The sequence below is a fragment of the Sorex fumeus genome, unplaced genomic scaffold (assembly GCF_029834395.1).
Source record: "Sorex fumeus unplaced genomic scaffold, SorFum_2.1 ptg000047l, whole genome shotgun sequence".
Taxonomy (NCBI): Eukaryota; Metazoa; Chordata; class Mammalia; order Eulipotyphla; family Soricidae; genus Sorex; species Sorex fumeus.
The window spans coordinates 47,555,293-47,583,152 of record NW_026606104.1 but is presented as its reverse complement, the minus strand read 5'-3'; the positions used below and the strand labels follow the sequence as shown (position 1 = coordinate 47,583,152).

General features: G+C 45.8%; 1 protein-coding gene across 1 annotated transcript in view; it reads right to left on the bottom strand.

The window, feature by feature from the left end:
* KPNA6 (karyopherin subunit alpha 6) overlaps positions 1 to 27,860 on the bottom strand; it is a 43,699-nt gene extending 15,839 nt beyond the window's left edge. Inside the window, exons 1-4 of the mRNA XM_056122630.1 lie at positions 27,707 to 27,860; positions 4,308 to 4,441; positions 2,408 to 2,500; positions 1,580 to 1,679 (exon numbers count right to left, since the gene is read on the bottom strand). Coding sequence (XP_055978605.1) covers positions 1,580 to 1,679; positions 2,408 to 2,500; positions 4,308 to 4,441; positions 27,707 to 27,710 — 331 coding nt within the window. The 5' untranslated portion in view covers positions 27,711 to 27,860. The remainder of the gene's footprint in view (positions 1 to 1,579; positions 1,680 to 2,407; positions 2,501 to 4,307; positions 4,442 to 27,706) is intronic.

Here is a 27,860-nt window from a genome sequence, read left to right as displayed (position 1 = left end):
CCCTGGAGTTCACTCTCCCATGCTGCATGTTCTCCCAAGCAAAGCCAGAAGTGGTTCTTGAGCATCAGGTGTGATTCCTCCAGAAAGATTGCTTACCATACTGAGGCAAGACCTATTTTTGGGAGACTGAATTTATAACAAGGTGGACACATTATAGGGCTAAATATTACTTTTTAAAAAAAAAATTTTTTTTTATTAGTGAAACACCATGAGGTACAGTTGTAGACTTACAAATTTTTGTGCTTGGGTTTCAGTTATACAATGATCGAGTACCCATCCCTCCACCAGTGCCCATTCTCTACAACCACCGATCCCAATATTCCTCCCACCCCCCACACCCCCCATCACACTCTGCCTCTGTGGCAGGGCATTCCCTTTTGTTCTCTCTCCTTTTGGGTGCTGTGGTTTGCAAAAGAGGCATTGAGTGGCAATCATGTTCGGTTTGTAGTCTACTTTCAGCATGCTTCTCCCATCCTGGGAGGATCTACCCAACACCCTTTATTTGGTGCTCCCTTCTCTATCTGAGCTGCCTTTTCCCCTAGCATGTGCAGCTGGCCTCTAAGCCATGGAGTGAACCGCCTGGTACTTATCTCGGCTATTCTTGGGTGTTAGTCTCCTATTTTGTTACTTTATGTTCCCCAGATGAATGTAATCTATGTCTGTCCCTCTCTTTCAAATATTACTGTTTTTTAAAAAGTATTTTTCTATAATTTTTCATTTTTGTTTTGGGGCCACTCCAGGTGATGTTCAGGGAATATGCTTGGTTCTTCACTGAGGAATTAGTCCCAGTAATGCTTGGGGGACTATATCTGGGATGCAGGGGATTGAAACTGAGTCAACCGTGTGCAAGGTAAGCACTCTACCCACTGTACCATCTTTCCAGACCCAATATGCATGAACTATGTACTACACACAGGTATAGAACACAAGTATAGCAGTGAACAAATCAAGTTTCTGTTCTTACAGGGATTACATCTCAGTAAGAAATATACATTGGGCCGGAGTGACAGCACAGTGCGTCGGGCATTTGCCTTGCATGCGGCTGACCTGGGTTCGATCCCTGGCATCCCATATGGTCCCCCAAGCATCGCCAGGAGTAATTTCCAAGTACAGAGTCAGGAGTAACCCCTGAGCATTGCTGGGTGTGACTCAAAAAGCAAAAAAAAAAAAAGAAGAATAAAAGAAAAAAATATACATTACGTTAAGTGGGTACTAAATATAATGGGGAAAAAGACAGCACGTGTAGCACAATGTACAAGATTTAAAATGTTGGAGTGGGGCACAGAGATGTGTCTAATATACATGAGTTCCTAGTTCGGGGGTGAGGTGTGTGGTGTGTGTGTATGTGTGTGTGGGGTGTGCACGTACACACACATGCAAAGGAACATTAAGTACTGAGGACCTACAATTGTAGACAGGGTGTAAAGATGCCAGGCAGAGGAAATAGCCGTGGCTTCTCCAAGGAATACCAAAGTCGGTAGAGCAGAATAAAAAAAGAGGAGTAGTTGATGAGGTCAGTTAAAAATAAACAAGGAGTTAGGTTGCATAAAGCTTCTCTAGGGCAGACCAGGTTTTGTACCTTTGGAGAGCAGTTTCCGGAATTTCTGTGTAGTTGCTAACTGTAGGTCAGCATCATCAGAAAAGAGCATCTCCACCATCTCCCTTGTTATCACACTTTCCTAGAACATAAAACAGGTTCAATATTTTGCAAATCAACACTGCCTTATATGAGCATACTGTCCTGCTTTCTTAAGACTTGAGGGCAACAGGAGGTAGGACATTTGCTTTACGCATGGCCGACCCAGGTTTGATTCCCAGCATCCCACAGGATCCTCTGAGCACCACCAGGAGTAATTCCTGAGTGCATGAGTAACCCCTGTGTATGGCTGGGTGTGATCCGAAAAGAAAAAAAAAAAAAGACTTGAGGACAACAAAATGACATAACATAAACCAGATCCACGGAAAGTAAATAATATTGGGTTGCTTTATGCTGAGATATTGAAAAGTGAGTCCTGGGGACCACAGTGATAGTACAGTGGGTAGGGTGCTTGCCTTGCAAGTGGCCGACCCGGGTTCAATCCCCAGCATCCTATATGGGCCCCTGAGCACTGCCAGGAGATTCCTTAGTGCAGAGCCAGGAGTAATCCCTGAGCATTGTCAGGTGTGACCCAAAAAGAAAGAAAGAAAAAAAAAGTGAATCCTATTCTCTGAGGCAATAGATGGCTTCCCTTATGCATTTTCTTCTCCATCAGACATAAATTCTCTAAACTGAAATCTTTTTAGATGCAGCTACAAAGGCACTCATGGAAAAAAGATCCATAGCTGTTGGCAAAGCTTCTAGATGACTGTTCTGCAGAAGCCCATAGTTCCCAGGCCCACGTGAAGCCCATGCACAGGTCTTACTTACCCCAGTAGAAGAGCTCACATAGGAGTCCATAAGGAGACTATCAAACATGGCTGCTTCTTCATTAATTAGTTCTACATTTCTCCGTTTAAAAAGCTGAAAGAGAAGACATCATGTGGTCATTTAATACCTCTACTGCAAACCACAACACCCAAAAGGAGAGAGAGAACAAAAGGGAATGCCCTGCCACAGAGGTGGGGTGGGGTGGAGGGGATGGGGCGGGGGTGGTGGGAGGGGATGCTGGGACCATTGACGGTGGAAAATGGGCCCTGGTGGAGGGATGGGTACTCGACCATTGTATGACTGAAACGCAAGCATGAAAGTTTATAAGTCTATAACTGTACCCTACGGTGATTCACTAATAAAAAAATTTAAAAAAGAGAGAGAGAGAAGACATCATGGTAAGGATACTCTGGAATAAAACAAAGAATACTGGGGCTGGAGAGACAGTATAGCTGGTAAGGTATTGGCCTTGCACATGCCCAACCCAGGTTCAATAGCCGGCATCCGATATAGTCCTCTAAGCACTGCCAGAAGTAACTCCTGTGGATTGACAGACATAACTCAAAAACTTAAAAAAAAACAACAAAACCTACAAACAGCAAGAACGAACCAAAGTTAACTGTCAAGGAAATGCTACCATAATTAAGATAATGGCGAGCTTAATATATTAACAAAGAAAAATAGTTGAGTTTATTTTCAGTTGATATAATCGAATGCATTTATTTATTTATAGTTTTGGGGTCACATCTGGTGGTGTTCAGTTCCACTTCTGGCTTGGTTCTTTAAGAACCATACAGTCCTGGAAACTGAATCTAGGGAATCAGCATGCAAGGCAAGTGCTCTACAACGAAGAAACACCCCCAGAGGCAGAAGAAACAGCAGGTTAGGGCACTTGCCTTGCACACAGCAGACTTAGGTTTGGTCCCCACATCCCGTATGGTCCTGAGCCCACCAGGCTGCAGAGCCAAGAGTTAGCCCTGAACACCGCCAGATGTGTCTCCCCCCTCCCCGCCCCCCAAAAATACCTCCTCCTGTTTGCCTTCTTTTTTTTCTTTTTGGGTCACACCCGGCGATGCACAGGGGTTACTCCTGGCGGTGCTTGGGGGACCATATGGGATGCTGGGATCGAACCCGGGTCGGCCGCGTGCAAGGCAAACGCCCTACCTGCTGTGCTATCACTCCAGCCCCTTGGTTGCATTTTTTAAAAGGGAACCTTTTGTTGTTGTTTTTTCCTTTTTTGGGACACACCTGGTTATGCACAGGAGTTACTCCTGGCTTTGCACTCAGGAATTACTCCTGGCAATGCTCTGGGGACCATATGGGATGCTGGGAATCTAACCCGGGTCAGCTGCATGCAAGGCAAACGCACTACCCGCTGTACTCCAGCTCCAAGAGGGAATTTTTATTACAAGTTTTAATATGCTAACACTAGTTCTACAATATATATGTGCTTCCATTTTTTGGAAGCACATATACATACAAACTGGAAGCATATATATTGTTGAACATTTTTTGGAAGTATATATATTGTAGAACTTCCAGAAATTCTGGAAGCATTCATATGTTCTATTTCTTGTGCTTCTATTTCTTAAGCATCTATGTAAAGGGGAAGGCAAAAGGATTAGAAAATCTGGTTTTGGGACCACACCCAGGGATGCCTAAGCCTGGGAGGGCTCACAGATCCATACATCGTGCCAGGGATCAAACCTGGGTCAATGTCCTGCTGCTGTACTATCTCTCTGGCACCCAGTTTCCACCATTTCTTTAAAACAAAATGGTATTTGTGGTCCAAAGGCCAAGTTACTTTTGCAAGGGAAGGTGAGAGTGAAGGCACACACCAATCATGATGGCTGGATTATTTTCCTCATGAGCTGTTTGGAGAATACTTTATTTAACTCACTTGTTGCTCTCGCTTCTGCTTTCGGAGCTGAATGCCCTCTTCCTCTCTCCTTCGTCTCATTTCCTCAGGGTTTAGGGCATTGTTCTTATAGCTCTTCATTCGATAGTTGTCTTTCCCTGGGCTTGCCATGGTCTCTAGAAAAAAAGGAAGATACAAATACATTGTAAAGGCACTTAAGAGGATAGCATTTCCTTTCCATTGGGTCTCTGTAATACCCTCCACTCCCCTACTTGGGGCACCACAGCTTTTCAAAACCTAATGATCTCAAGAACTGCACCTGACACCTCTAATACTACTGCCCCAACCAGTACACTTCATACCCTAATCATAGTAAACTTGTTAAAGGTGCTGTTTAGCAACTGATACATGTATAAAATAATTTAAGATATTAGATACGCTAAGTACTACTTAGAACATCATGATAAGAACATGTGTCTGGGTTATGGATAACAGAGCAGGTAAGGAGCTTGTCTTGCATGAAGCCAACCTGGGTTCAATCCCCAGCACCACATAAGCCCCTGAGCACCACCAGGTACAGCCCTGCAGGCTCCAAACACTGCCAGAAAACTATAAAATTGCCAAGGAGCAACACTGCATCCTTGCTCTCTGGAACTGAGTCACTGACCTTGTTGGTCAAGAATCACCAGGAGGAGGGTTGGAGTGATAGCACAGCGGGTAGGGCATTTGCCATGCAAGCGGCCGACCTGGGTTCAATTCCCAACATTTCATATGGTCCCCCAAGCACCACCAGAAGTAATCCCTGAGTGCATGAGCCAAGAATAACCCCTGTGCAATGCCAGGTGTGACCCAAAAAGGAAAAAAAAAATCACCAGGAGGAATTCCTGGGTCACCTGAGCAATGCTAAAGCTATCTATTGCTCTAAATTGGATAGTACAATTTATTTTACCTGGCCAGGTTAAATATATTTAAGTATATTTATAGGTCAAGTCATACACCTATTTCTCAAAAAAAATTTTTTTGGAGGGGAGGGAGTCACACCAACAATACTTAGGATTGTAGGGGCTGGAGCAATAGTACAGCGGGTAGTGCATTTGCCTTGCATGTGGCCGACCTGGGTTCGGATTTCCAGAATCCTTTATGGTCCCCTGAGCACCACCATGAGTAATTCCTGAGTACAAAGCCAGGAGTAACCCCTGTACATCACTAGGACTGTAAAATCAGTGCAAATGTCAAGACTTACAAAAAGGCAACTAATACCTTAACAGTTTTAAAACTTTATCCAAATATAATCAACATGTGAAATTTTAAATTTTAAAGTGATGATTTTAAAATGATAATCTGTTGTCAATGTTAATGATTTTATAATGTTAATCTGTGAACAAACTAAGAGAGCTATAAAAAGTTTAGTTAACATACCTATTAATTACATTTTTGTTTGTGGTGAAAACTTTTTACAGTTTTGAATATGGGAATACCCTGCCTGTTGTGTTCAGGCTCATTTCTGGCTTCAGGGATCATTCCTGGTGGTGCTTGGGGGGCCATTAGTGCCGTGCTAGGTAAGTACCCTACCCATGTATTGCTGTTTTGGTGTTGTGATGGAAGCATTTAAGATCCACGACTGACAACGTTTTTGGGGGGAGACCACAACCAGCAGTGCTCAGGAACAGAAACCCAGGCTCCCACATGGAAAGTATGGACTCTAGTCCTTGAGCTGTCTTCCTGACCCCAGCTACTTTCTAAGTATACATATACTTTAAAAAATTTTTTTTAATTGAATCATCATGAGATATATGGTTACAAAACTGTTTCATGATTGAGTTTCCGTCAAACAACATTCCAACACCCATCCCTTCACTAAGAAGCATACATATACTTTGGGGGGCCAGAGAGATAGTACAGGGGCAAGTATGTTGAACCCAGGTTCAATCCCCAGCACCCCATATGATCCACCAAACACCCAGTGGTTATGGGGGCTACTCCTGGCTTCGTGCTCCGTGTTTGAAAGTCAGTCCCACTGGGGTTCAAATGTTGGGGACTGAAGCTGGACCTCCTGCCAGACAAAGTATATGATCAGTATATTAAGCTATCTCTCTGGCTCCTAATTTTCATTCCTAGGAATCAATAGTTTGCAAAGGCTCTCTTTCTTCAAATCCTCACCAGTACTTATTACCCCTTCTTTATAAATCATTCTAAAAGAAAATATTTCTTTGTTATCATGGTTTTTACTTGCATTTTCTTATGACTGGTAATGCTGAGCTTGTACATACCATCTGTATGTCAGCTTTGGAAAAATAAATAAGTTCTTTGCCTGTATGCTTAACTGTTCTGCTATTGAGTTGTAGAAATTTCTTATATATTTAGGATACTTACCCCCCCCTTAATAATATGCCATTTCCACCCCCCCCAGTTACATGTTTGTTATTTTGTTGACTTCCCCTTCCCTTCCTTGTTTTTGCTGTGGGGTGTGTGTATGTGTGTGTTTATGAATGAGTAGGGTCATATACATGCTGCTCATCTGGAATCAAACGCAAGAGATGTGGGGATGATGCTAGCGATAGAACTCACAGTGCGCGCAGAGCAAGAGGGGATCAGTTATAATACCTAGGTCTTCTTCATTTTGTTGTAAAGGTTTTTTGTAAGTTTGCTAATTCAGCTCTGCAGTTTGATGCAGTTCCACTTTGTTTTTCCCTTAGTTGCTTGTGCTTTTGGTGCCTTAGCTAAAATATTCATTGCAAACACCAAGAACTATGATTTCTTCTATGAATTGTACGTTAAAGTCTCATAAGTCTTAAATCCATTTAAAACTGGTGAACTTAGTCATTTGAACTTAGTTTTCAATTAGACAAACAGCCCACAGATCACACTTTGAGAACTGCTACTCTGGCATTAACTGCTGGGTTGTGGACAGGTAAATATTAAACTTAAGCATCTATTAATAGTAAAACATGTCTTCCAGTGTGATGACAATGTATATTCCTATTATGCTCAGTTAAGAAATCCAGAGCAGGAGGCTGGAGTGGTAGCACAGCGGGTAGGGTGTTTGCCTTGCGCGCGGCCGACCCGGGTTCAATTCCCAGCATCCCATATGGTCCCCTGAGCACCGCCAGAGTAACTCCTGAGTGCAGAGCCAGGAGGAACTCCTGTGCATAGCTGGATGTGACCCAAAAAGCAAAAAAAGCAAAAAAAGAAAAGAAATCCAGAGCAGGGGCCGGAGCGATAGTACAGAGGGTAGGGTGTTTGCCTGGCATGCAGCTGACCCAGGTTTGATTCCCAGCATCCCATATGGTCCCAAGCCAGGAGTGATTCCTGAGTGCAGAAGTGCAGAGCCAGGAGTAACCCCTGAGAATTACCGAATATGACCCAAGAAGGAAAAAAAAAATCCAGAGCATAGGGTTGGAGCAGTTGTACCACAGGTAAGGTGTTTGCCTTGTACATGGTTCACCTGGGTTTGATCCCTAGCATCCCATATAGTTCCTCAAGCACCACCAGGAGTGATTCCCGAGTGCAGAGCCAGGAATAAGTCCTGAATATCGCCAGGTGTGGCCCTGAAACAAAAACTAAAATCCAGAGCATTGTCTTCTCTTATCTGGTCTGTACAACCCCAACATTCACTGTATCACTGTCATCCTGTTGTTCATCAATTTGCTCGGACTGACACCAACAATGTCTCCATTCGTCCCTGTCACAAGCTAGTGTAGCCCAACGGCATATTGGGAGCTCTTTCAGGGTCAGGGGGGTGAGGACCATCATTGTTACTGTTTTTGGCATATCGAGTACATCACGGGTAGCTTGCCAAGCTCTGCTGTATGGGGGGGATACTCTAGGTAGCTTACCGGGCTCTCTGAGAGCAAAATACTGCTTCGCTCTCTTTCGGGAGCTTTATTTTATAAGTCTTTGGATCTTGGTGGCTGATGAGATTACATGGCACAAGGGGGCGGGGGGGGGGGAGACATGGTTTGTGGGTGTGGCTGCCAAGCTACTGGAAAACGGGGGACCTGGGTGAAGGAGGCCCAGTCCTGATCTGAGCAGGCTTGGAGATCTCAGCCACGGGTCCCACATACCTGGGTTCCTCTGTCGGTTCCTTCACGGATGAGGCTCGCCTGAGCATGTGGAGAGTGACCTTGAGCAAGGCTGTGGCTGGGTTCTGGAGGTTTTCAGCTGCCGGGGCTCTGCTTGGGGCGGGGAGGGAAGCTCAACCCGCCCCCTCCAAGGTGCCCCGATAAAGACAGCCTTGCATGGGGGCAGGAGATTCTGCCAACCCCAACATTACTCTCTTTTAATCAGCCCCATGTTCATTATTTGGTGACTAGAGACCACTCCTAGAGCCCCTAAAACCTCAGAAATTGTTTAAACTATCTGACCCTAAAAATGCCCTGTCTTGACTTCCCTGTTTCCCTCAGAAACATAAATAAAGGATATGGCTGAAACTTCAGCTCTCTTCTGCCTGTGGCCACCCTAGGTATTTTTTTTTTCTGTGATCCTGGGAGGGATACAGTAACCTTTCTTTGAGACCTGTCAATAATAAATTTCTTTTATAATCTTCATTTCTTTCCTGTGTTGGTCATATGTTTTTATTGTTTTGGGGACACACACAGTGGTTATCAGAATTTACTCCTGGCTCTGTGCTCGGGAATTTTTTCCTGGTGGAGCTCAGAGGACCATATGGGGTGCTGGCGATCAAACCCATGTTAACTGCATGCAAAGTATGTGACTTACTGGCTGTACTATCTCACTGATGTCATGTGCTGATTAAGTAACTGATAATGACTCAATAGAGAACTGATAATATTTTCATTTTTAAGCAGTATCAGTATCTTAGAAACTGCTAAGAATTAAGCTGAAGGGCTGGAAAAATAGCTCACAGGGATGGAGTGACCCCAAGTCAGGAGTAGCCAGTGAGCACTGTCACAGTAAAGCTGATTGTGTTTAAGTATGAGTAGCTTATCAACTTATTATTCCAGGGGCCACTGGGGCCATACCTGGTGGTGCTGGGGGGAAGGAGATCAAATTCAGTGCCTCACAGACATATTCTACTATTTTAGTTCATCCCCTACCCTGGTTTCCTCTTCTTTTTTTTTATATGGAAACATGCCATCCTCTAAATTTCTAATCTGAAATAGTGGCTCAAATAGTGTGAAAGGAATTTTAAAATAAGTTTCATAGGCAAACAGAATATCTAACTCTAATACTACCACCTCCCAGGAGTTGTTGGCATGATTGTGAAGTTATTAAAAAATAGTAAACTTCTGGGGCTGGAGCAATGGTACAGTGGGTAGGGCAATTGCCTTGCATAGAGCTGAACCAGGCTCGATATCTGACGGCCCTAAGAAGCCAGAAGTGATCCCTGAGTATAGAGCCAGGAATAAGCCCTAGGCATAGCCAGGTGTGACCCCCAAACCAAAATAATAATAATAATAATAGTTTCTTGGGGCAGAAACATAATACAGTGGGTAAGGCGCTTGTGCCACCCAGGTTCAATCTTATCTTCAGCACAGGAGCATCACCAGGAGTGATCCCTGAGTGCAGAGTCAGGAGTAAGTAATCCCTGAGCACAGCTGGGTGTGGTCTCCAAACAAAAACAAACAAAATAATGTGGATGAAGAGAAGATTTGGGCTGGGTCTTCAAGCTGGAAAGATCATCTATGGGATGGCAATGAAGTGAAGAAGAATATAATACGAGGGAGGGAAAGTTGTCTATTAACAGAATCTGAGTGATGGAAGTTGGGGCTAGAGAGACAGTACTAACGGGTAGGGTTCTTGCATGTGCCAACCAAGGTTCAATCCCTTGGCATCCCATATGGTCCCCAGAGAACCAAGTCAGAAATAATGAGCATTGCTGAGCTAAGTGTAGCCCCCAGTCTTGAAAAAACAAATAAAAAAGGTAATTGAGGAGAACTGAATTCTGGAGCTATAAATATTGAGGAAAGGAAACCAGAAGGAAGTTCAGATTACTCTGAAACGTAGCTTGGAAAACCAACAGGAACAACTATGACAATGTAAAGTCTAGGCCAGGGATGGGGCTCAGTGGCAAGAGTACAAGCCTCAAATGTGTGAGGCACTGGGTTTGATCCCCAGAACTGGAAAAAAAAATTCTAGGGACCTGTAGGGTCTTCCACTTGGGTCCCTGATTCCCTCTGTACCTGGAGACCAACAGACACAGGACAGACTCCTAAAGACAGCCCTGTGAGCGGCTGCTCCCCTTTACCTGACACCTGGTTTTTCATGACTGAGGGGCTGTCTCTTCCAAGCAGAACGGACAAGTGAGGCTGGGAGGAGAATGAGGCTGTGCTTCTTTAGTCACCATGGTGACAAGAAACTATCACAAATATTTGCTTATGACTTCACTGGAGAAACCAGTCAGGGGAGTTAAGATTGGAAGGAGGATCATCTCCAGAAGCACATCTGGAAGAAGCAACAAATAACTTGTTAAGTGATTTATTAGTTTCTCTTTCCACCCATCATCCTGGAATTTATTTTAGGAAGCGCCCTTCAACATACAGGTTTTCCTTTTGTAATAAGTTCTCTTCCTATGCCACAAATCCAACCAACTATAGAACTGGAAAGTATCTGACCCTGTGTGAGCATGTATCAGAATTAAGTGCCTCCAGGGGCCAGAGTGACAGTACAGCAGGTAGGACAGCCTGCCTTACAAGGGGCAGACCCAGGTTTAATCCTTGGCACCCCAAATGGTCTCCCAAGCTCGCCAGGAATGATCCCTGAGTACCGCCAGGTGTGGCCCAGAAACAAAATAAATCAAAAATGAGAATTAAGTGCCTCTAAAGAAGATGAAGTCAGCCATGAAACTAAACTCTAGAAGGCAAGTCCTTTTCCCAATGTGCTATCTCTCTGACCACTGTAATATATCTTTACCATTTTATTATAGAATATTTAAAATATGTACAAGATAATAACAAATAAAAAGAAACTCAAATCATCATTCAGATTCAACATAGTTAAGTGGGAGAGTGCATTAGTGATGTGCATTAGGTCCCGGGACTCACAAGGGGAAAATAAAGGTTTTAGCTCCAATAATCTCATTCATTCATCTATAATTCCAACTATTCCAGGCCCTAAATGACTGTTTTCTTCTTTCGCGGGAGGTGGGGTATACCTGGTGATTCTCAGTGGTTACTCCTGGCTTTAAATAATTAATTGTAGAAACAAGCTATTCTGATATTATTGATTGTTCTGCTCATCATCTTTCCTTCCTCTATTTTTATATCATACCTGGCAGTGCTCAGGAGCTACTCCTGACTCTAGGTTCAGAAATTAGCAGTGCTCTGGGGACTATGTAGTGATGGGAATTGACTTCCACAACAATACTACTTTTATTTATACTACTGGAGCTAAAGGACAAAAATTTCTTTTTTTATTTTTAGGTCACATTTAGCTCTGCTCAAGGGGCTACTCCTGCAAAGCATGTACTCCAACCCACTGAACTGAATCACTAAGCTCTGTCCTCTATCCTTTTTTCTTTCTTTTTTTTTGGGGGGGGGGGGAGAGGCACACTTGGTGGTGCTCAGGGATCTCTACTGGTGAACTCACGATCATGACTGAACCTGCATTGGCGATGTGCGACCCAAGCTCCCTACCCACTGTACAGTTTCCCAGTTCCCTCTTTCTCTTGAGTTTTCTTGGCACTCCTACCAACCTTGCCCAGTCTCTCAGTTCAGCCTTCTCTTGATGGTTCTTCTCCCTGCCTGAAGCTACTCATTTCTATTTTCACTCTATAGGTCAGTTTCGATCGTCGATTTGCTCGAGCAGGCCCAGTAACGTCTCCATTGGAGACTTTGTTGTTACTGTGTTTGGCATATCGAATACGTCACGGGTAGCTTGCCAGGCTCTGCCGAGCGGGCGAGATACTCTCGGTAGCTTGCCGGGCTCTCCGAGAGGGGCGGAGGAATCGAACTCGGGTCGGCCATGTTGGCCGCTTGTAAGGCGAACGCCCTACCCGCTGTGCTATCGCTCTAGGTCAGTTTCAACCTTTTACACCTGCAGACTAATGGATGAAAACCACTGCTCTTAGTGACTTCATTCATTCCAAAGAAAACACTATGTTCCAATATGTACCACCCTTTGAATTTCATTCATATATTCAACTACTGTAGTGCCCAATTATCTACAGTTTTACTTCCATACTTTCAATCACCTGTGAGCTGAAAATATTACAATGGGGACCAGAGAGATAGTACAGTAGGCAGACACTTGCTTTGCACATGGTTAAACTGGGTTCAACTCCAACACCCAAATAGTCCCCGAAGCATGACCGGAGTGATTCCTGAAATAGAGCCAGTAAAGACTGGCCACGGGGTATGGCACCAGAACATAAATAGACAGGGACTGGAGACAGAGTACAGTAGTGCTTGCCTTGCGCATGGCCAGCCAGGGGTATCTCCAGAACTACAATCTCTACAGTCACAAACCTGTGGCTGAAATTTATTTCCTAATGCCCACTGGTATCTCCATCTCATTTCTCTGTAAATCAGTTTCTTGTCCTATCTAATCTACCTTGGTTCAAAATTAATGCCACTCTCATTCTTCTGGTCTTGAAAGTTGGCTATGAACTTTCTCGAGAGACGTGAATCAGCTGACAAACTGATTTTTACCTCTGTCAAAGATTCCCTCCTTAACCAAACTATCCACACTCCTCTGAGATCTTTCTCAACTAAGCCCCAACTTGGTCCTATAAAGACATCACTGAATAAGCTGGAAAGCACAGCTGCTAAGTCAGTTGCTCAGCAAGAGGTTGGCCCAGGTTTGATCCCCAGCAGCCCAGAGCCAGAAGAAAACCCTGTGCACAGCCAGGTGTGCCCCCTGCCCCCAAACACACACACACACACACACACACACACACACACAAAGACTCGAAAAAACTAAAACTTCTAACAGCTCTTCAAAGTATCTTAAGCCTGCCAGAGTTTCTGCCAATATTCAAAGTAGGGAATCTGTATCCCTAATTCTGTGGGAGGGTAAGAGTTTAATTCCAATAAGCACCAATTAGCAAATCTAGAGGGAATTTACACGGCTCAATCCCCATCCTCAAATTTTGTCATCTTTGACCTTACTGAGCCTCCACTTACTCCCCTCCTTATATGAAAATTTCATTGTTATACTCCCTTCAAAGCTTGGTTATCTGTACAAATCAAAGTCTAGTTCAATAAGCACCTTTTCCTTATTGCAATGGTGTATTATTGATTAAAATCTGCCCTTAATACTTAATTTTATTTTGGGACTACCCAGAGGTGCCCAGGACTTAGTTCTGACTCTGGACCCAAGAATCACTCCAAACATCACTCCTTACGGGACACCAGGAGTATAACTATATCTTTATCTCTCTCTATACTTAGATAGATATAGATATAGATATATAGGCTTTTTGGGTCACACCTGGTGATGCTCGGGGGTTACTCTAGGCTCTGCACTCAGGAATTACTGCTAGTTGTGCTCAGGGGATCATATGGGATGCTGGGGATCAAACCAAGGTTGGCCGTGTGCAAGGCAAATGCCCTGTCTGCTGTACTATCTGGCCCATGGGGCATCAGGGATTGAACCCAGGTCAGTTGCATGCAAGATAAGAGTCTTACCCTCTTCCATACTATGTTCTCTCCACTCATGCCCTTAACACTTATTTTTTTCTTTTTGGGTGACACCTAGCGATGGTCAGGGGTTGTTCCTGCCTGGCTCTGCACTCAGGAATTTCTCCTGGCGGTGCTCAGGGGACCATATGGGATGCTGGGAATCTAACCTGGGTCGGCCGCATGCAAGGCAAATGCCCTACCCACTGTGCTATCACTCCAGCCCCAACACTTTTTATCTTTGACATTAGTTACTCCAAATTGGTTCCAACGGATAATCTCCAAAGACACTGCTTTAGTTCGTAATCATCTTAATTTAAAAACCAACATAATTTAATTTTATTGAGGCGGGGAACCACCTCAGGCTTTGTGGGGGTCAGTCCTGTCAGTAGCTGGCCTGGCTGTCCGAGACCTGAGGGTTCCTGGCCCAAAAAATGCAGTGCCATTCAGGCCTGGCAGTGCCAAAGGTCATCCCAGGGGTGTTGTGGATCATCAAGTTTACAAATGAAGGTGTTCAGAGGTACATGGAATCAAACTTTAGGCCTAGCCTATGAAAAGCAGGCACTCAAACCCAGACATTCCATCATCCTTTGGGGCCAGAGAGATAGCTCAACAGGCTGGAGAGCATATAGCAGTAGGGTGTTTGCCTTGCACACTGTGGACCTGGGTTCAATCACCGTCATTCTATGTGGTCCGCAGAGCATGGCCACGGACACAAAGGCAGGAGTAAGCCCTGAACACTGCTGAGTGAGGCCACCGCTTCTCCACAACCCCCCTGCCCCCCGCAAAAAAAAAAGGAAACGAACTGGGGTCAGCGAGACAGTAAAGCCAGTAAGGCACCACCAGTCTTGCATACAGCCAACCTAGGTTTGCCTTTAGGCATCATCTGGTCCCCCCAACCCTACCAGAAGTCACCCGAGACCAGAACCCTGAGCACCACGAGCTGTGGCCCCAAAACAAAGCAAACAAAAAAACCCTGAAAATGCGCCAAAGAAACAGTCCAGCAGGTAAGGCACTTGCCTTGCATGTAGCTGACCGAAGTTCACCTCTAGGCACCTCCTACGGTCCCCTTAGCCTGCTCAGAGTGATTCCTGAGAGGAGCGCGAGGAATAAACCCTGGGTACAGAGCCAGAAATAAACCCTGAGTACTGCTAGGCGTACCTCTCCCCACAACTGAAAACACCCACACACATACACAGAAAATCCTGAACAGAGACCAAGAGAAAGTACAGGAGTCAAGGCGCTTGCCAACCCCAGTATAGAACCAGCCAACCCTGGTTCTATACCTGGCACCAACCTGTATGGTAATCTGAACAACACCAGGAGTGACATTCTAGGCACAGAGCCAGGAATAGTCCCCAGGCACCATTAACTTACATTAAAAAAAAAACAAAAAACAAAAAACACTGACAAAGGCCCGGAGAGATCCTTGCCTTGCATGCAGCTAACCCAGGTTCAATCCCCAGCTTCTCCTTTGTGGAGCAATGCCAAGAGCAATTCCTGAGTGCAGAGTCAGGAGCAAGCCCTGAGAGTGGCTGGGTGTGGTCCGAAAAGAAGAGGAAAAAAAGGTAAAGAGGGTTAGAGAGAGGGTAGGGCACTTGCTTTGTATGTGGCCAACTGGGGCTATCCCTGGCACCCATAAAGTCAGTCCCCTGAGCCCTGCAGGAGTGACCCCTTAGCAAAGAGATAGGAGAGAGTGCCCTGAGCACCACTAGTGTGGCCCCAAAACAAAAACAAAGAAATATACAAAAATATATAGAAACGAGTAAAGGTATATGCACTTAAGTGGGAAGTTAGGTATCACTGAATTATTAAAGCATGTTGACAGATCAGCTGATAACCTGGTAACCAAAAAAAAGCAGTATGAGTGGGCACTTACATAATCTTTATTATTTATGAAGAGAACACATACTTGGAAACAAAATTTTTTGTTTTTGTGAGGCTGGAGGGATAGTACAGCAGGTAGGGCGCTAGCCTTCCACGCAACCGACCTGGTTTCTATCCTCAGCACCCCATATGGTTCTCGTTCTAGGGGCTTTCAATCCAGACTCAAAGCAAATCTTTTTCTTTCAGTATCCCAAGGTCAATCCTCACGATCACGACCATCCTTTGTTCGTCGATTGCCTCGAGCAGGCCCCAGTAACGTCTCCTTCGTCCTAGCCTTGAGATTTTTTTTTTTTAAAGTGCCATATTCAAGGCTCTTTCAGGGTTAGGAGAATGAGACCCATCATTGTTACTGGTATTTGGCATATTGGGTATACCACGGGGAGTTTGCCAGACTCTGCCGTGTGGGCAGGTTACATTCGGTAGCCTGCCAGGTTGTCCAAAGTAGGTATGAGATGATAAGATGTCAATCCTCAACAGTCAAAAAAGGTACAATCCCAGGGAAAATTCTAATTTGACTGGTGATTCAATAATAATTTGATTACCTTTTAACCCCAAGTCACATAGAAATTATATTAGAGGTGGGAAAACTTGCAGAAGGGCTCATATTAATAATAGAAAAGGCTTTCAGGCCAGAAATTCAGGTCTCCCTAACTAAAGTTAACGCTCAACAGCATTCTAGCCACTAGGGGACACCCTTACATCCTTGAAATATCTATGTTCCTTTCCAGATTCGGCTGCCCAACTCAATTCCTCTAATGAGGTGTGATCTAGTTCTTGCCAAGAATACAGAATATAAACACAGATGATACTGTGTTTTTAAAATAATTTTTAAAAATGCAGTAGAAAATTGTGGACTGGCAGGTAATTAGATAATGATCTGAAGGCTTTCTGCCACTTGCAAGGAAAATTAGAAACAACCATTTTAATCTTCTCTATTTTGGGGGGCCATATCCAATTACGTGTCAGGAGCTACTCACTGCCTGGGTACCAGCTGGTACCAGGGACTGAACCAGCGTCTTCTACAGAAAAGCACTGCTAAGCCCCTTTGGGCTATCTTCCTTGCTCCTGTTTTGTTTCTGTTTGGGGGCTACATCTGGAGTACCTGTCTATCATAGGCAGTGCTGGGATAAAGCCAGGGGTCCACCCCGTGTGAGGGAAATGCTTTATCCTTATATGTTCTCTCTGGCCCCATTGCCCAGTTTTTAACTTTTTGGGGTCATATCTGGTGGTCCTCAGAGGCTACTCCCTTCTCTGTGTTCTAAGACTGAGCCTGACAGTGTTTAGGGCAGCACTGCTAGGAACCAAATTCAGACCTTTGTGTACAAAGTATGAGCTTCACTGAGCTGTATCTCTCTAGCCCTGGTTTTCCTTTTTGCTTTTGATTATAAGGCCACACCCAGTGGTACTCAAGATTTACTTCTAGCTCTGTGCTCAGGTATCACTCCAGGAGGGGCTGGGGAGGGAGTGGGGGAAGGGGGTGGGAACGGACCACATGCAGTGTGCAGGGATCAGCTAGCTGTATGCAAGGCAAGTGCCCTACTCACTGTACTATTTACCAGGTTTCTGGTTTTTGTTTTTAAAGTCTCCTCTCAATGAGGCTGAAACGTGGCTCAATAGAAGGACAATTGTCTTACATGCTTGAGGCCTTGGGCTCAACCCCCAGCACCAAAAAATAATTTCTCTCCCTTCTGGCTGGAGATATAACGAGGGAGTTACAATGCTTGCCTTGGGCTGGAGCAGGTAGGCATCTGCCTTGCATGAGGCAAACCCAAGTTCGATCCCTGGCATCCCATGTGGTCCACTGAGCACCGCCAGGAGTGATTCCTGAGTACAGAGCAAGCAGTAATCCCTGAGTATCGCCTGGTATGACTCCTCCCCCGCAAAATGATGCTTCCTTGCATATGGCTATAGAGACCACAGTCATGGTTCAAATCCCTGGTACCACATGTAGTCACCTGAACACCGCCAAGCACTGAGCCAGGAATAACCTGAGGACTGCCAGGTGTAGACCTCAATCCCTTCCCAATCTCTAACCTTTTCCAAAGCATGATCCTGCACTGCAGAGAACCACCCCTATTTCAAAAAACAGGACAAGGGTCCGGAGCTATAGTACAGCAGAAAGGGTACTTGCCTTACATGTGGCTGATGCAGGTTCAATCCCTGAGCACAGGGTCAGAAATAAGCCCTCAGCACCAGCAGGTATAGCCCAAAAACCGAAAACAAAACAAAAATCCAACAACAACAACAACAAAAAACTAACCCCCCCCCAAAAAAAAAAAAGAAAAAAAAAAAACAACAAAAATCCCAACACCAACAATGGGATGGGCTAGGATAAATACCATTTAAATCTGGTGTCGGATTTGGAGGTATTTATTTATTTATTGCTTTTTGGGTCACACCCGGTGATGCACAGGGTTATTCCTGGCTCTGAGCTCAGGAATTACCTCTGGCGGTACTCAGGGGACCATATGGGATGCTGGGAATCGAACCCAAGTCAGCTGCGTGCAAGGCAAACGCCCTACCCGCTGTGCTATTGCTCCAGCCCCGGATTTGGAGGTTTTTAAAGACTTCAGCATTATGTGAATGTACAGGACACATTCAATGGTTTGTCTCAGAAAGAAACATCTCAGCTAAGTTGAGAAAGAACTCCAAGTAAGATCAACAAACAACAGATACACTGGGAAAAGTGCAGTACAGATGAAAGGGACTACAAAGTCAAATGACCTGGGGTTAGAGAGATAGTATAAGGGGGTAGGTTTTTGCCTTGCATGCAGTCAACTGGGACTTATTCCAAGGCAGCATATGGTCCCTAGAGGAAGAAGAGGCAGAAATGAGCCTTGAGCACAGCCAGGTGTGGTCCAAAACCAAAATAAATCAAATGATCTGATTTCTGGTCCTGCAACTTAATAACTGTATAGCTTCAGGTGTCTTCAGGTTATCTTACTTTTTTCTTTTTGGGTCACACCCAGTGATGCTTAGGGTTTACTCCTGGCTCTGCACTCAAGAGACTATTGAGTTGCTCAAGGGACCATAAGGGATGCTGGGGCTGGAACCTGGGTCCGCCACACCCAAGGCATATGCCCTACCCACTGTGGTATTACCCAGCCCCACTGATCTTTAGCTTAATATTTCTACCCTTACCAGTCTACCTCAAAGTAAGAGGTCTAATGTCAAAGTTCTCTGTATATAGGAGAATGCTATGTAGTAAGGTTAGGACAGGCTTGGTAATAAATTTTCCAGCTTCTAGAATTTCTTTCAGAAATATATGAGCAGGAAATACAGCAAACAAAAAACCAGTATCGAGGCTGGAGCAATAGCACAGCAGATAGGGCATTTTCCTTGCACATGGCCGACTCGGGTTTGATTCCATGTGGTCCCCCGAGCAACACCAGGAGTGATTCCTGAGTGCAAAGCCAGGAATAACCCCTGAGCATCGCCGGGTGTGACCCAAACAGAAAAAAATAAACAGTATCGGACAGATCTGACAGCATGAGGCTCCCAGGGTGCAGAATGCAAGGCTATCCAAACCGCCAATCTTCAGAACAATGAAACTACAAGGCTGCTCAGACAAAGGCAGATTCTCTCAGAAGGACTGAGCTATCATCACTCTAGGAAACAAAAACTCAATCCACAAATTGAGTCTGGCTAAAAGTCCTCATGGGGGGAAACAATCTTTCCCACACATGATTGATATACTTAAAGCTTGGGGTCTAAGTAGAGTATGATACTCATCTACACAGTTGATAGCTTGTTTTCTAATCCTAATTAAAATCCAAATCTCCAGAGGCTCAGAGCCATAGTACAGTAGGTAGGGTGTCTACCTTGAACACAGCAACCTAGTTTGGTCCCCGGCAAACATGGGGATCCCATATGGTCCCCCGAGCATCATCAGGAGTAATTCCTGAGTGCGGGAGTGAGCATCATCAGGTGTGACCCAAAAACTAGTGAAGCTGCTAAGTCTGACACTGGGGAGGAAGGGAACAGGTTCCCTGATGTAAATGGAACATTCATTTGTGTAACCACATCTGCTACCATTTTTCCTATGAAATATGTGAATCTTTTTCATGATTATGATGACAACTGGGGGCTGAGAAAGTATAGCAGGTAAAGTGCTTGTCTTGCACAAAGCAGACCTGGGTTCAATTCCCAGCATTCCCAGCACCCCAAATGACCCCCAATCCCGCCAGGAGTAATCCATGAGCACAGAGCCAGGAGAAAGTCCTATGGCCTGAAAGCAAAAAATAAGAAACCTGTTTATTGATTTTCTTTGAGAAATAAACAAGGAAAAGGTAGGAGATACACTCAGCAATGCTCAGGGTTTACTCCTGACTCTGTGCTCAGGTAATCACACCTGGCAGTGCTCAGAGAAGACTGAGCCAAGGAGAGTCTTCTGCAAAGTAAGCACCTTAACCCCTGTCCTAACTATAGTTCCTATATTGGCTTTGTTGTTTTTGTACCACAACTGGGAGTACTCAGGGGCTACTTCCAACTTGGTGTTTAACTGAATATAAATAAAAATTACATACATGTACATATATATATTTTAAAATGCATGTATATATATTTATGTATATATACATATACGTGTGTATTTAAACTTCAGGTATTATGATCATCTTTTAGGCTAATGCACTACTTAACAACTACTTAAAGAATCTTCTACTTGGAATCTCACTGCAATCGAATTCATTCTCCCTAGAGTCAGTTCAAGCAATATAAATTTGATCACATCACTCCTGAGATTAAGACCCTGCATTTTACTGGCATCGGGATGAAACTCAAACATCATTCTCCCATTGCTACCAAGCCAACTAGCCTATCAATCTTTTGCTTCTGAAATAATCATTCCCACCCTGCCAAAGACAACTCCTATCCAGGAACAGTTCTCTGAGACATTACAATGAGTAGGGCACTTACCTTGTAAGTGGCCAACCCAGGTCCCATCCCTAGCACCCCATATGGTCCCCCAAGTTCTACCAGGAGTGATTCCTGAGTCGTAGAGCCAGAACCAAGCCCTAGGTATTGTCTGGTGTAGAAAAAAAGAAGAAGAAAGAAAGAAAAGAGAAAAAAAAAGGAATGGAGAAAAATTTGAAAAAAAAAGAAAAAGTCCTCATTTGGTTTAAAGGTCTAAGGACTCCACTGATTCTCCCACATGGATCCCCTGACTATATACATCCTAAACTCTCAGGACTGCCTCACACCAACATATTTATCAATTTATTTTGTTACTTACTCCTGACTCTGTGCTCAGGGATCACTCTTGGTGGGGTTCAGGGGACCACACAGGGTGTCGGGGATCGAACCTGAGCCAACCACGTGCAAGGCAAGTGCCCCACCCGCTGTACTATCACTCCAGCTCCTGTATTTATTATTTTATGCCGGTTTCCAAAGCATGAAACACAAGATCAACTGTTGTTTTAAAAACAAAAACGTAAGTTTTCTGGAAGAAAGATGAAATTATACCAAGTAGATGGGGAAATCAACTAATTTACAGTTAATGCACTATATACAACATTTACTGTGTTTGTTACTGTGTTTGGCATATCAAATACGTCACGGGGAGCTTGCCAGGCTCTGCCGTGCGGGCGAGATACTCTCGGTAGCTTGCCGGGCTCTCCGAGGGGGCGGAGGAATCGAACTCAGGTCGGCCATGTTGGCTGCGTGCAAGGCAAACGCCCTACCGCTGTGCTATCGCTCCAGCCCTATATAACATTTGGTATGCCTAAATGAATTTATAAGCTCTAATTCTTTCAGAGCATGCAGGGTTAAGATGCTTGCCTATCACAAAACTGATCCCAGTTTGATCCCCACTGTATATGATCTGTGAGCACAGAGTCAAGAGGAAACTCTAAGCATTGCTAGGGTGTGGCCCACTCCCCTCCCCCCCCAAAAGGATAAATGTTCCAGTGGAGTTAAAAAAAAAAAAACACCTATTGGATGATGGGTTAAAGAGAAAGTACAGTGGGCAGGGTGCTTGTCCTGCTTGTGTCAGAATCAGGCTTTATGAGTGCAGAGCCAGGAGTTAACCCCTGAGTTGCTGGGTGTGGCCCAAAAACAAGCCGAGAAAAAACAATCAAAAAAGGAAACTAAAGGGTGAGGTGGGTATATAGCTCAAGTGGCAGAGTATTTATCTTGCACATGCTCGGTTCTGGGTTTTATCCTTGGAAGTTTAAAAAAAAAAAAAGAAATGAAGTTGAAGATATGCAAGGAGAGAAAAAGAAAACAGCTCTCAATGTCTCTGGAAGTATAAGCTCTGAATGGAGCTGGAGAGATGATACACAGGATAAGATGTTGCTTTACAAGGGGCCAACCCAGCTTCAATCCCTGGCACTCTACATGGTCCCGTGAACCCCACCAGGAGTAATTCTTGAGAGCAGAGCCAGGAATAAGCCCTGAGTAACACCAGATATGGACCCAAAACAAAACAAACCAACCAAACAGTGGCTAGGCTTATTGTAGTTATAGTGTAACTCATAGCAGTTACGGTGTTTGCTTTGCATGCAGTCAACCTTGATTCATCTTTGGCATCCCATGTGGTCCCCTGAGCCTGCCAGGGGTCCAGATCCCTGAGTGCAGAACCAGGAATAGTCCAGAGCATCACCAAAAATCCCAAACAAATGAGTGTCTGCTCTCTCTTAGCTTTATACTGGGGGTGGCGAATGTACTTCAGCAGAACACTTGTCTTACTTGTAGTTGGCCCTGGTTCAAATGTCCCTTGAGCACCACCAGCTGTGACACCTGAGCACAGTAATAGCCTTTGTGCACAGCTGGGTGTGATCCACCATCCCCGACCAAATCATACAGACAGAAATAAAATTCTTTTATATGTATTAGCTCATTTAATCCTATCAATCCTAGAGATGAGGAAAGTAATGAGGCTCTGGACATTAAGTAACTGGTTGAAGAATTGATTATATTACAGAATGAAATAACTAATACAAAAAGAATGTAGAAGCAAGAACAGTGTCCTGAGAATTGCAGTTTGGTAGATACAAAGTATTTAGGCATTTTCTGGACCACATCCGATGGTACTCAGGGAACACTCCTGGTTATGCTCAGGGGACCTTTGGGGTACCAGAGATCAAACCTGTGTGAGTCAAATGCCCTACCAGCTATACTCTTGTTCCAGCCCTGGAACGTATACAGTATTTGGGAAAGGTTTCTAGGAGGAGAAATCTTTAAAAACAAGCAAGATTTCCTGAGGAAAACTGAGGAACTGCTTCTGTCTTTTTATCTTCTAGGAATAAGATGTGTAAGAGGTCAGAGAGACGGTTCAAGAGGCTGGAGCACATGTTGCGCATTCAGGAGGCCCAGTTTCCAGCTCCAGCATTGCATGGCGCCTGGCCTGACCCCAAAGCACACAGCCAGGTGTGACCAAAACCCCTTTCTCTCTCACCTCCAAGGTGGGGATGGGGTGGGGGTGCGGGGAATGTACAGGCATCTAAGGAGAATGCAAGAGATAAACCTTAAGTGTCATTGTCACTGTCCTCCTGATGCTCTCGAGAGGGCCCAGTAACTTCTCCACTGGAGACTTTGTTGTTACTGTGTTTGGCATATCGAATACATCACGGGGAGCTTGCCAGGCCTTGCCGTGCCGGCGAGATACTCTCAGTAGCTTGCCGGGCTCTCCGAGAGGGGCGGAGGAATCGAACTCGGGTCGACCATGTTGGCTGCATGCAAGGCAAACGCCCTACCCGCTGTGCTATCGCTCCAGCCCCAAACCTTAAGTGGAATAAGATTATTTAATTCAGTAAAAAGGTCTTGAATGTCATAACTATAGGTTACAATTTTACAATTACAATTTTATCCTGTAAGTGATAAGGAATAAAATTCCTAATCTAAAGAGAATAAAAGACTAGATGAGGGGCTGGAGCGATAGCACAGCGGGTAGGGCATTTTCCTTGCACACAGCCAACATGGCCAACCCAGGTTCGATTCCCAGCATCCCATACGGTCCCGCGAGCACCGCCAGGAGTAATTCCCGAGTGCATGAGCCAGGAGTAACCCTGAGCATCGCTGGGTGTGACCCAAAAAGCAAAAAAAAAAAAAAAAGACTAGATGAATTTTTTTATTGTAGCAAAACTGGTAGTGACAGGGATGGCCATAGAAAAAGGGTTTTGAAATAATGTATTTACAGTATTTTTATTTATTTTGGTTTATGGGTAACAATCAGCAGTGCTCAAGGGTTACTCCTGGCTCTGTGCTCAGGAATTACTCCTGGCGGTGCTTGGTGGGCCATATGGGATTCTGGGGATCAAACCTGGGTCAGCTGTATACAAGGAAAACGCCCTACTTGCTGTATTATCACTATCACTCTGGTCCCTATTCTAGCATTTTTGACATCCAGTGCTTCATAGTAACCTATTCAAGTTCAGAGATAGGACATTTCCAGTGCTGGTTAAAACAGGTAATCGCAGCGCCATAGGACCCAAGCAGCATCGCATCCTTGGGCCAGGCCAGCAATTCCTGGGCCATCCCAGGTGGTGCGAAAGATCTCTAGGGCCACCCTTTGCAGCACTCTGCTTACTGTACCAAGGGATGCCTGGGGGTCCATGCATATGCCTTACTGCTGTACTATCTCTCCCAGCCCCTGGCAAATGTCTTTTTTTTAAATTTTTATTAGTGAAACACCATTACAAGTTACAGTTGTAGACTTACAAATTTTTGTGGCAAATGTCTTTTAAATAAGGAAGGAGTTCCCAGAAGTCTACGGGTTCTCTTCAAATCTCATTAGCCAAAATCACATCCCGTGCCCATGCCTAAATAAATCACTGCCCAGAGAAAGAATTACAATGACAGGTTTAGAGTTTGTATTTATCAAGACCTCCCCTGTGTTGCTTACTGTCAGATTCTTGATCAGCAAAGAATTTTTGGTATGGTCCCAAAACAAAAACCAAAAAAAATCTGTGGCATCAAAATGGGGAAGAACCTTACTCCTGACATTAATGCTTATTAGTTGTGATTTCTTTCTTTTTTTTTTTAAGTAGTTTTTATTGAACGAAGCCCACTTAGAAAGAAAGGAATACATGTTCAAGAAAGAACACAAGCTTCTCCAGAGTAAAAAAAGGAAGCAAAGAAACAAACGAGCGATGTGTTCAGGGGAGAACACTGGCTTGAAGAGTGAACCTGTGCTCTTTTTCTAAGGTGGTTTCTCATTCTGTAAAAACTGAGTAAGCTGCTACCAAAAATACTTAACGGGATAATATGTAATATTGGAAAGAGATGTGGCTCAGTGGTAAAACTTCTGTCTTATATGTGTGAGACCCTAGATTTGATCCCCAAAACCGCAAATAATAATAGGAGTAAACAATGAAATTTTTAGCTTCTTCCCTTTCAGGCATCTGTTCCTAAAATTGAAAGTCAATATCAAGTCTATAATATAAAAGTCCCTAAATGTTTTCATTGGCACACAAAACAAGCATATTCATCTTATCATTCAATGAAGAGTCTGGAGTCTGGAATCACCCTTTTATTGAGTGAATATGCTTGTCTTGGAGACAAGAAGATGCTTGTCTTGGAGCCAAAGAGACAGTACAGGGGTTCAGGAAGTCTGCCTTGCATAGCTGGCCTGGATTCTGTCCCTGCGACCACCTCCGGGAATGACCCCTGAGCACACAGCCAGAATTAAGCCTTGGGCACAGCTGGTGTGATCTCAAAACTAAATAATAATATGAACAAAGAAACATATGCTTGTCTTTAAAAATATATATATATGTATTATTTTTTCCTTTTTTGGGTCACTCCTGGCGATGCACAAGGGCCATTCCTGGCTCTGCACTCAGGGGACCACATGGGAAGCTGGGAATTGAACCTGGATCGGCCGCGTGCAAGGCAAACGCTCTACCCGCTGTGCTATCCCTCCAGCCACTATACATATATATATATTTTTTTCTTTTTTTTGGGTCACACCCGGCGATGCTCAGGGGTTACTCCTGGCGGTGCTCGGGGGACCATATGGGAGGCTGGGAATCGAACCCGGGTCGGCCATGTTGGCTGCATGCAAAGCAAACGCCCTACCCGCTTTGCTATCGCTCCAGCCCCTATATATATATTTTAATTAATTTATTTTTGCTTTGTGGTCACACCGAGTGGGCGCTCAAGGCTTACTCCTGTCTGTGTTTAAGGGTCACTCAGACCAGGGTTGGGGAAATCCTAAGCGGTGCCAGGGATCAAACCCAGCGCCCCATCCACTGTACTACCTCTTTGGTCCTATGCTTGTCTTAGTAACTGCAGCTTAAAGGAAAATAACATTGAAGGTTTTTTAAATTTATAAAATCCATACGAGGTCACTTGTCCTCAACCACTTCAATAATAGTCCCTTGTACTTCATAAGAGATAAGCAAAGAAAGGCTCAGAAAGGAAGATATATGTTGTTGTTGTTGTTGTTGTTGCTGGGCCAGACTGGCAGTGCCCATTCTCCTGACTCTGCATTCAGGAATAACTCCTGCCAGGGTTGTGGGGGACCATATGGGATTCCGGAGAGAGTACCAGGTGGGCCCGTGTAAGGCAAGCGCCCTAGCCGCTGCACTAACGCTCTGGCCCAGATAACGTTTATTGTGGGCTGCTAGACATTTTCCATATGCTTTACTGCACTTGACATTTAAGAGACTTCTCTGAATGACAGCTAGAAAGGAGCAGTCCTGATTATAATACCAGGGATGAGTCAAAAAGCATTGCCTTACGGATCAATGGAACTTATTTCCTTAGAATCGGGGATCTCATAAAACTCAATTCCAGAATCTCAGCTAGCTCTCCCCAGCACCCCCCCCCAAAACACACACACACACACACACACACACCACACACACACAGAGTTGGGCTTTGCCAGTCCATTTCCTTCAGACTACAGAGTTCAAAGCGGTCCACTAGTAAAACAAACCAACCAACCAACCAACCAACCAACCAACCAACCAACCAACCAACCAACCACCTTTCCAACTTCGCCCAGGCTGTTAAAAGCATTCTTCCCCTTCTCCAGCACAACCACTAGAGGGCCAGGTCCTGGAGAACAGCAACTAGAGACGAGGGCTCCGGAGTGATCCCCGCGTTTCAGCCACCGTGTGACCTTGGATAAGTTACGTTACCCCCTCCGCGCCTCCGTTTCCTTCCCTCCGAACCAGGGCGAACACCGGGATGCCCTGCGCGAGGCTGTTCGTATCACAATGCGGAAGCCCCGTGAAGCCACCGGCACGAGGCCGTGCACAGGAGCAGCAGGACCCGGCAAATCTAACAGTTCCGACGGCCGGGGGGGAGGGGAGGGAACACCCCCGACCGACCGACCGACCGATCGGCGGCCCCGCAGCCCCGCGCCTCCGCCGCCCCGCTCCGTGCGCACAGCACTTGCAGCCCGAGCAACAGGTCGTCCCTTCTCTCACCCGGCCGGCCGGGACGCAGCCAAGCCGCGGCCACGAGGTCTGGGTGCCGGTTCCCGTCACGGCGCCGGCTGTCACTCGCGGCAGCCCGGGAAGCCCTCCCTTCCTCCCCGGCTACCGTCCGGGCGTCCGCCCGGCTGCCCCTCCTCCCGCGCCCGCGGCCGGCCGGTCCCCCCCAGCCCCTCAGCCGGGGGCCGGCCCCGCGCCGTCCACCGCGGACCGCGGCCCCGGCGCCCGTCCGCCCGGCCCCCGCCGGGAGCGGGCTCGGCTGCCTCGGCACCGCCCGGGCCTGCGGCGGGAGCCCGGCCCCGGCCCGGTGGGCGCCGGCGCGGCGGGAACGCGTGGGCTGCGGCGCAGGGCCGCCACGTGGGGGCTCCGGGAGAGCCCAGGTATTCCGGGAACGCGCCCCCAAGGACCGCTCCCGGCACCGGCCCCGGGGCCGGCCCCAAACTGGCCTAGGGGGCAACTCCCGGCCTGGCTTCTCCCTCGGCGCCGTGCGGAGGAGCCCCGGCCGGCCGCCGACGCCCGCACACGGGCTCGCGGCAGGCCCCGAGCCCCGACACTGACTCAGTCGCGTCCCCGCCGGCCTGCTTTCCTTACTCACCCATCGCGGCTCCGCTCGCTCCTACTTGGCGGCGGCAGCAGCGGCGGCTTCAGCCGTAGCTTCAGCAGACAATATGGCGGCCCTGCAGGACGGCAGCCCGAGACGGACAAACAAGTTTCAATCCCGGGAGCAACGCATTCTCCGTCTCCGGCTT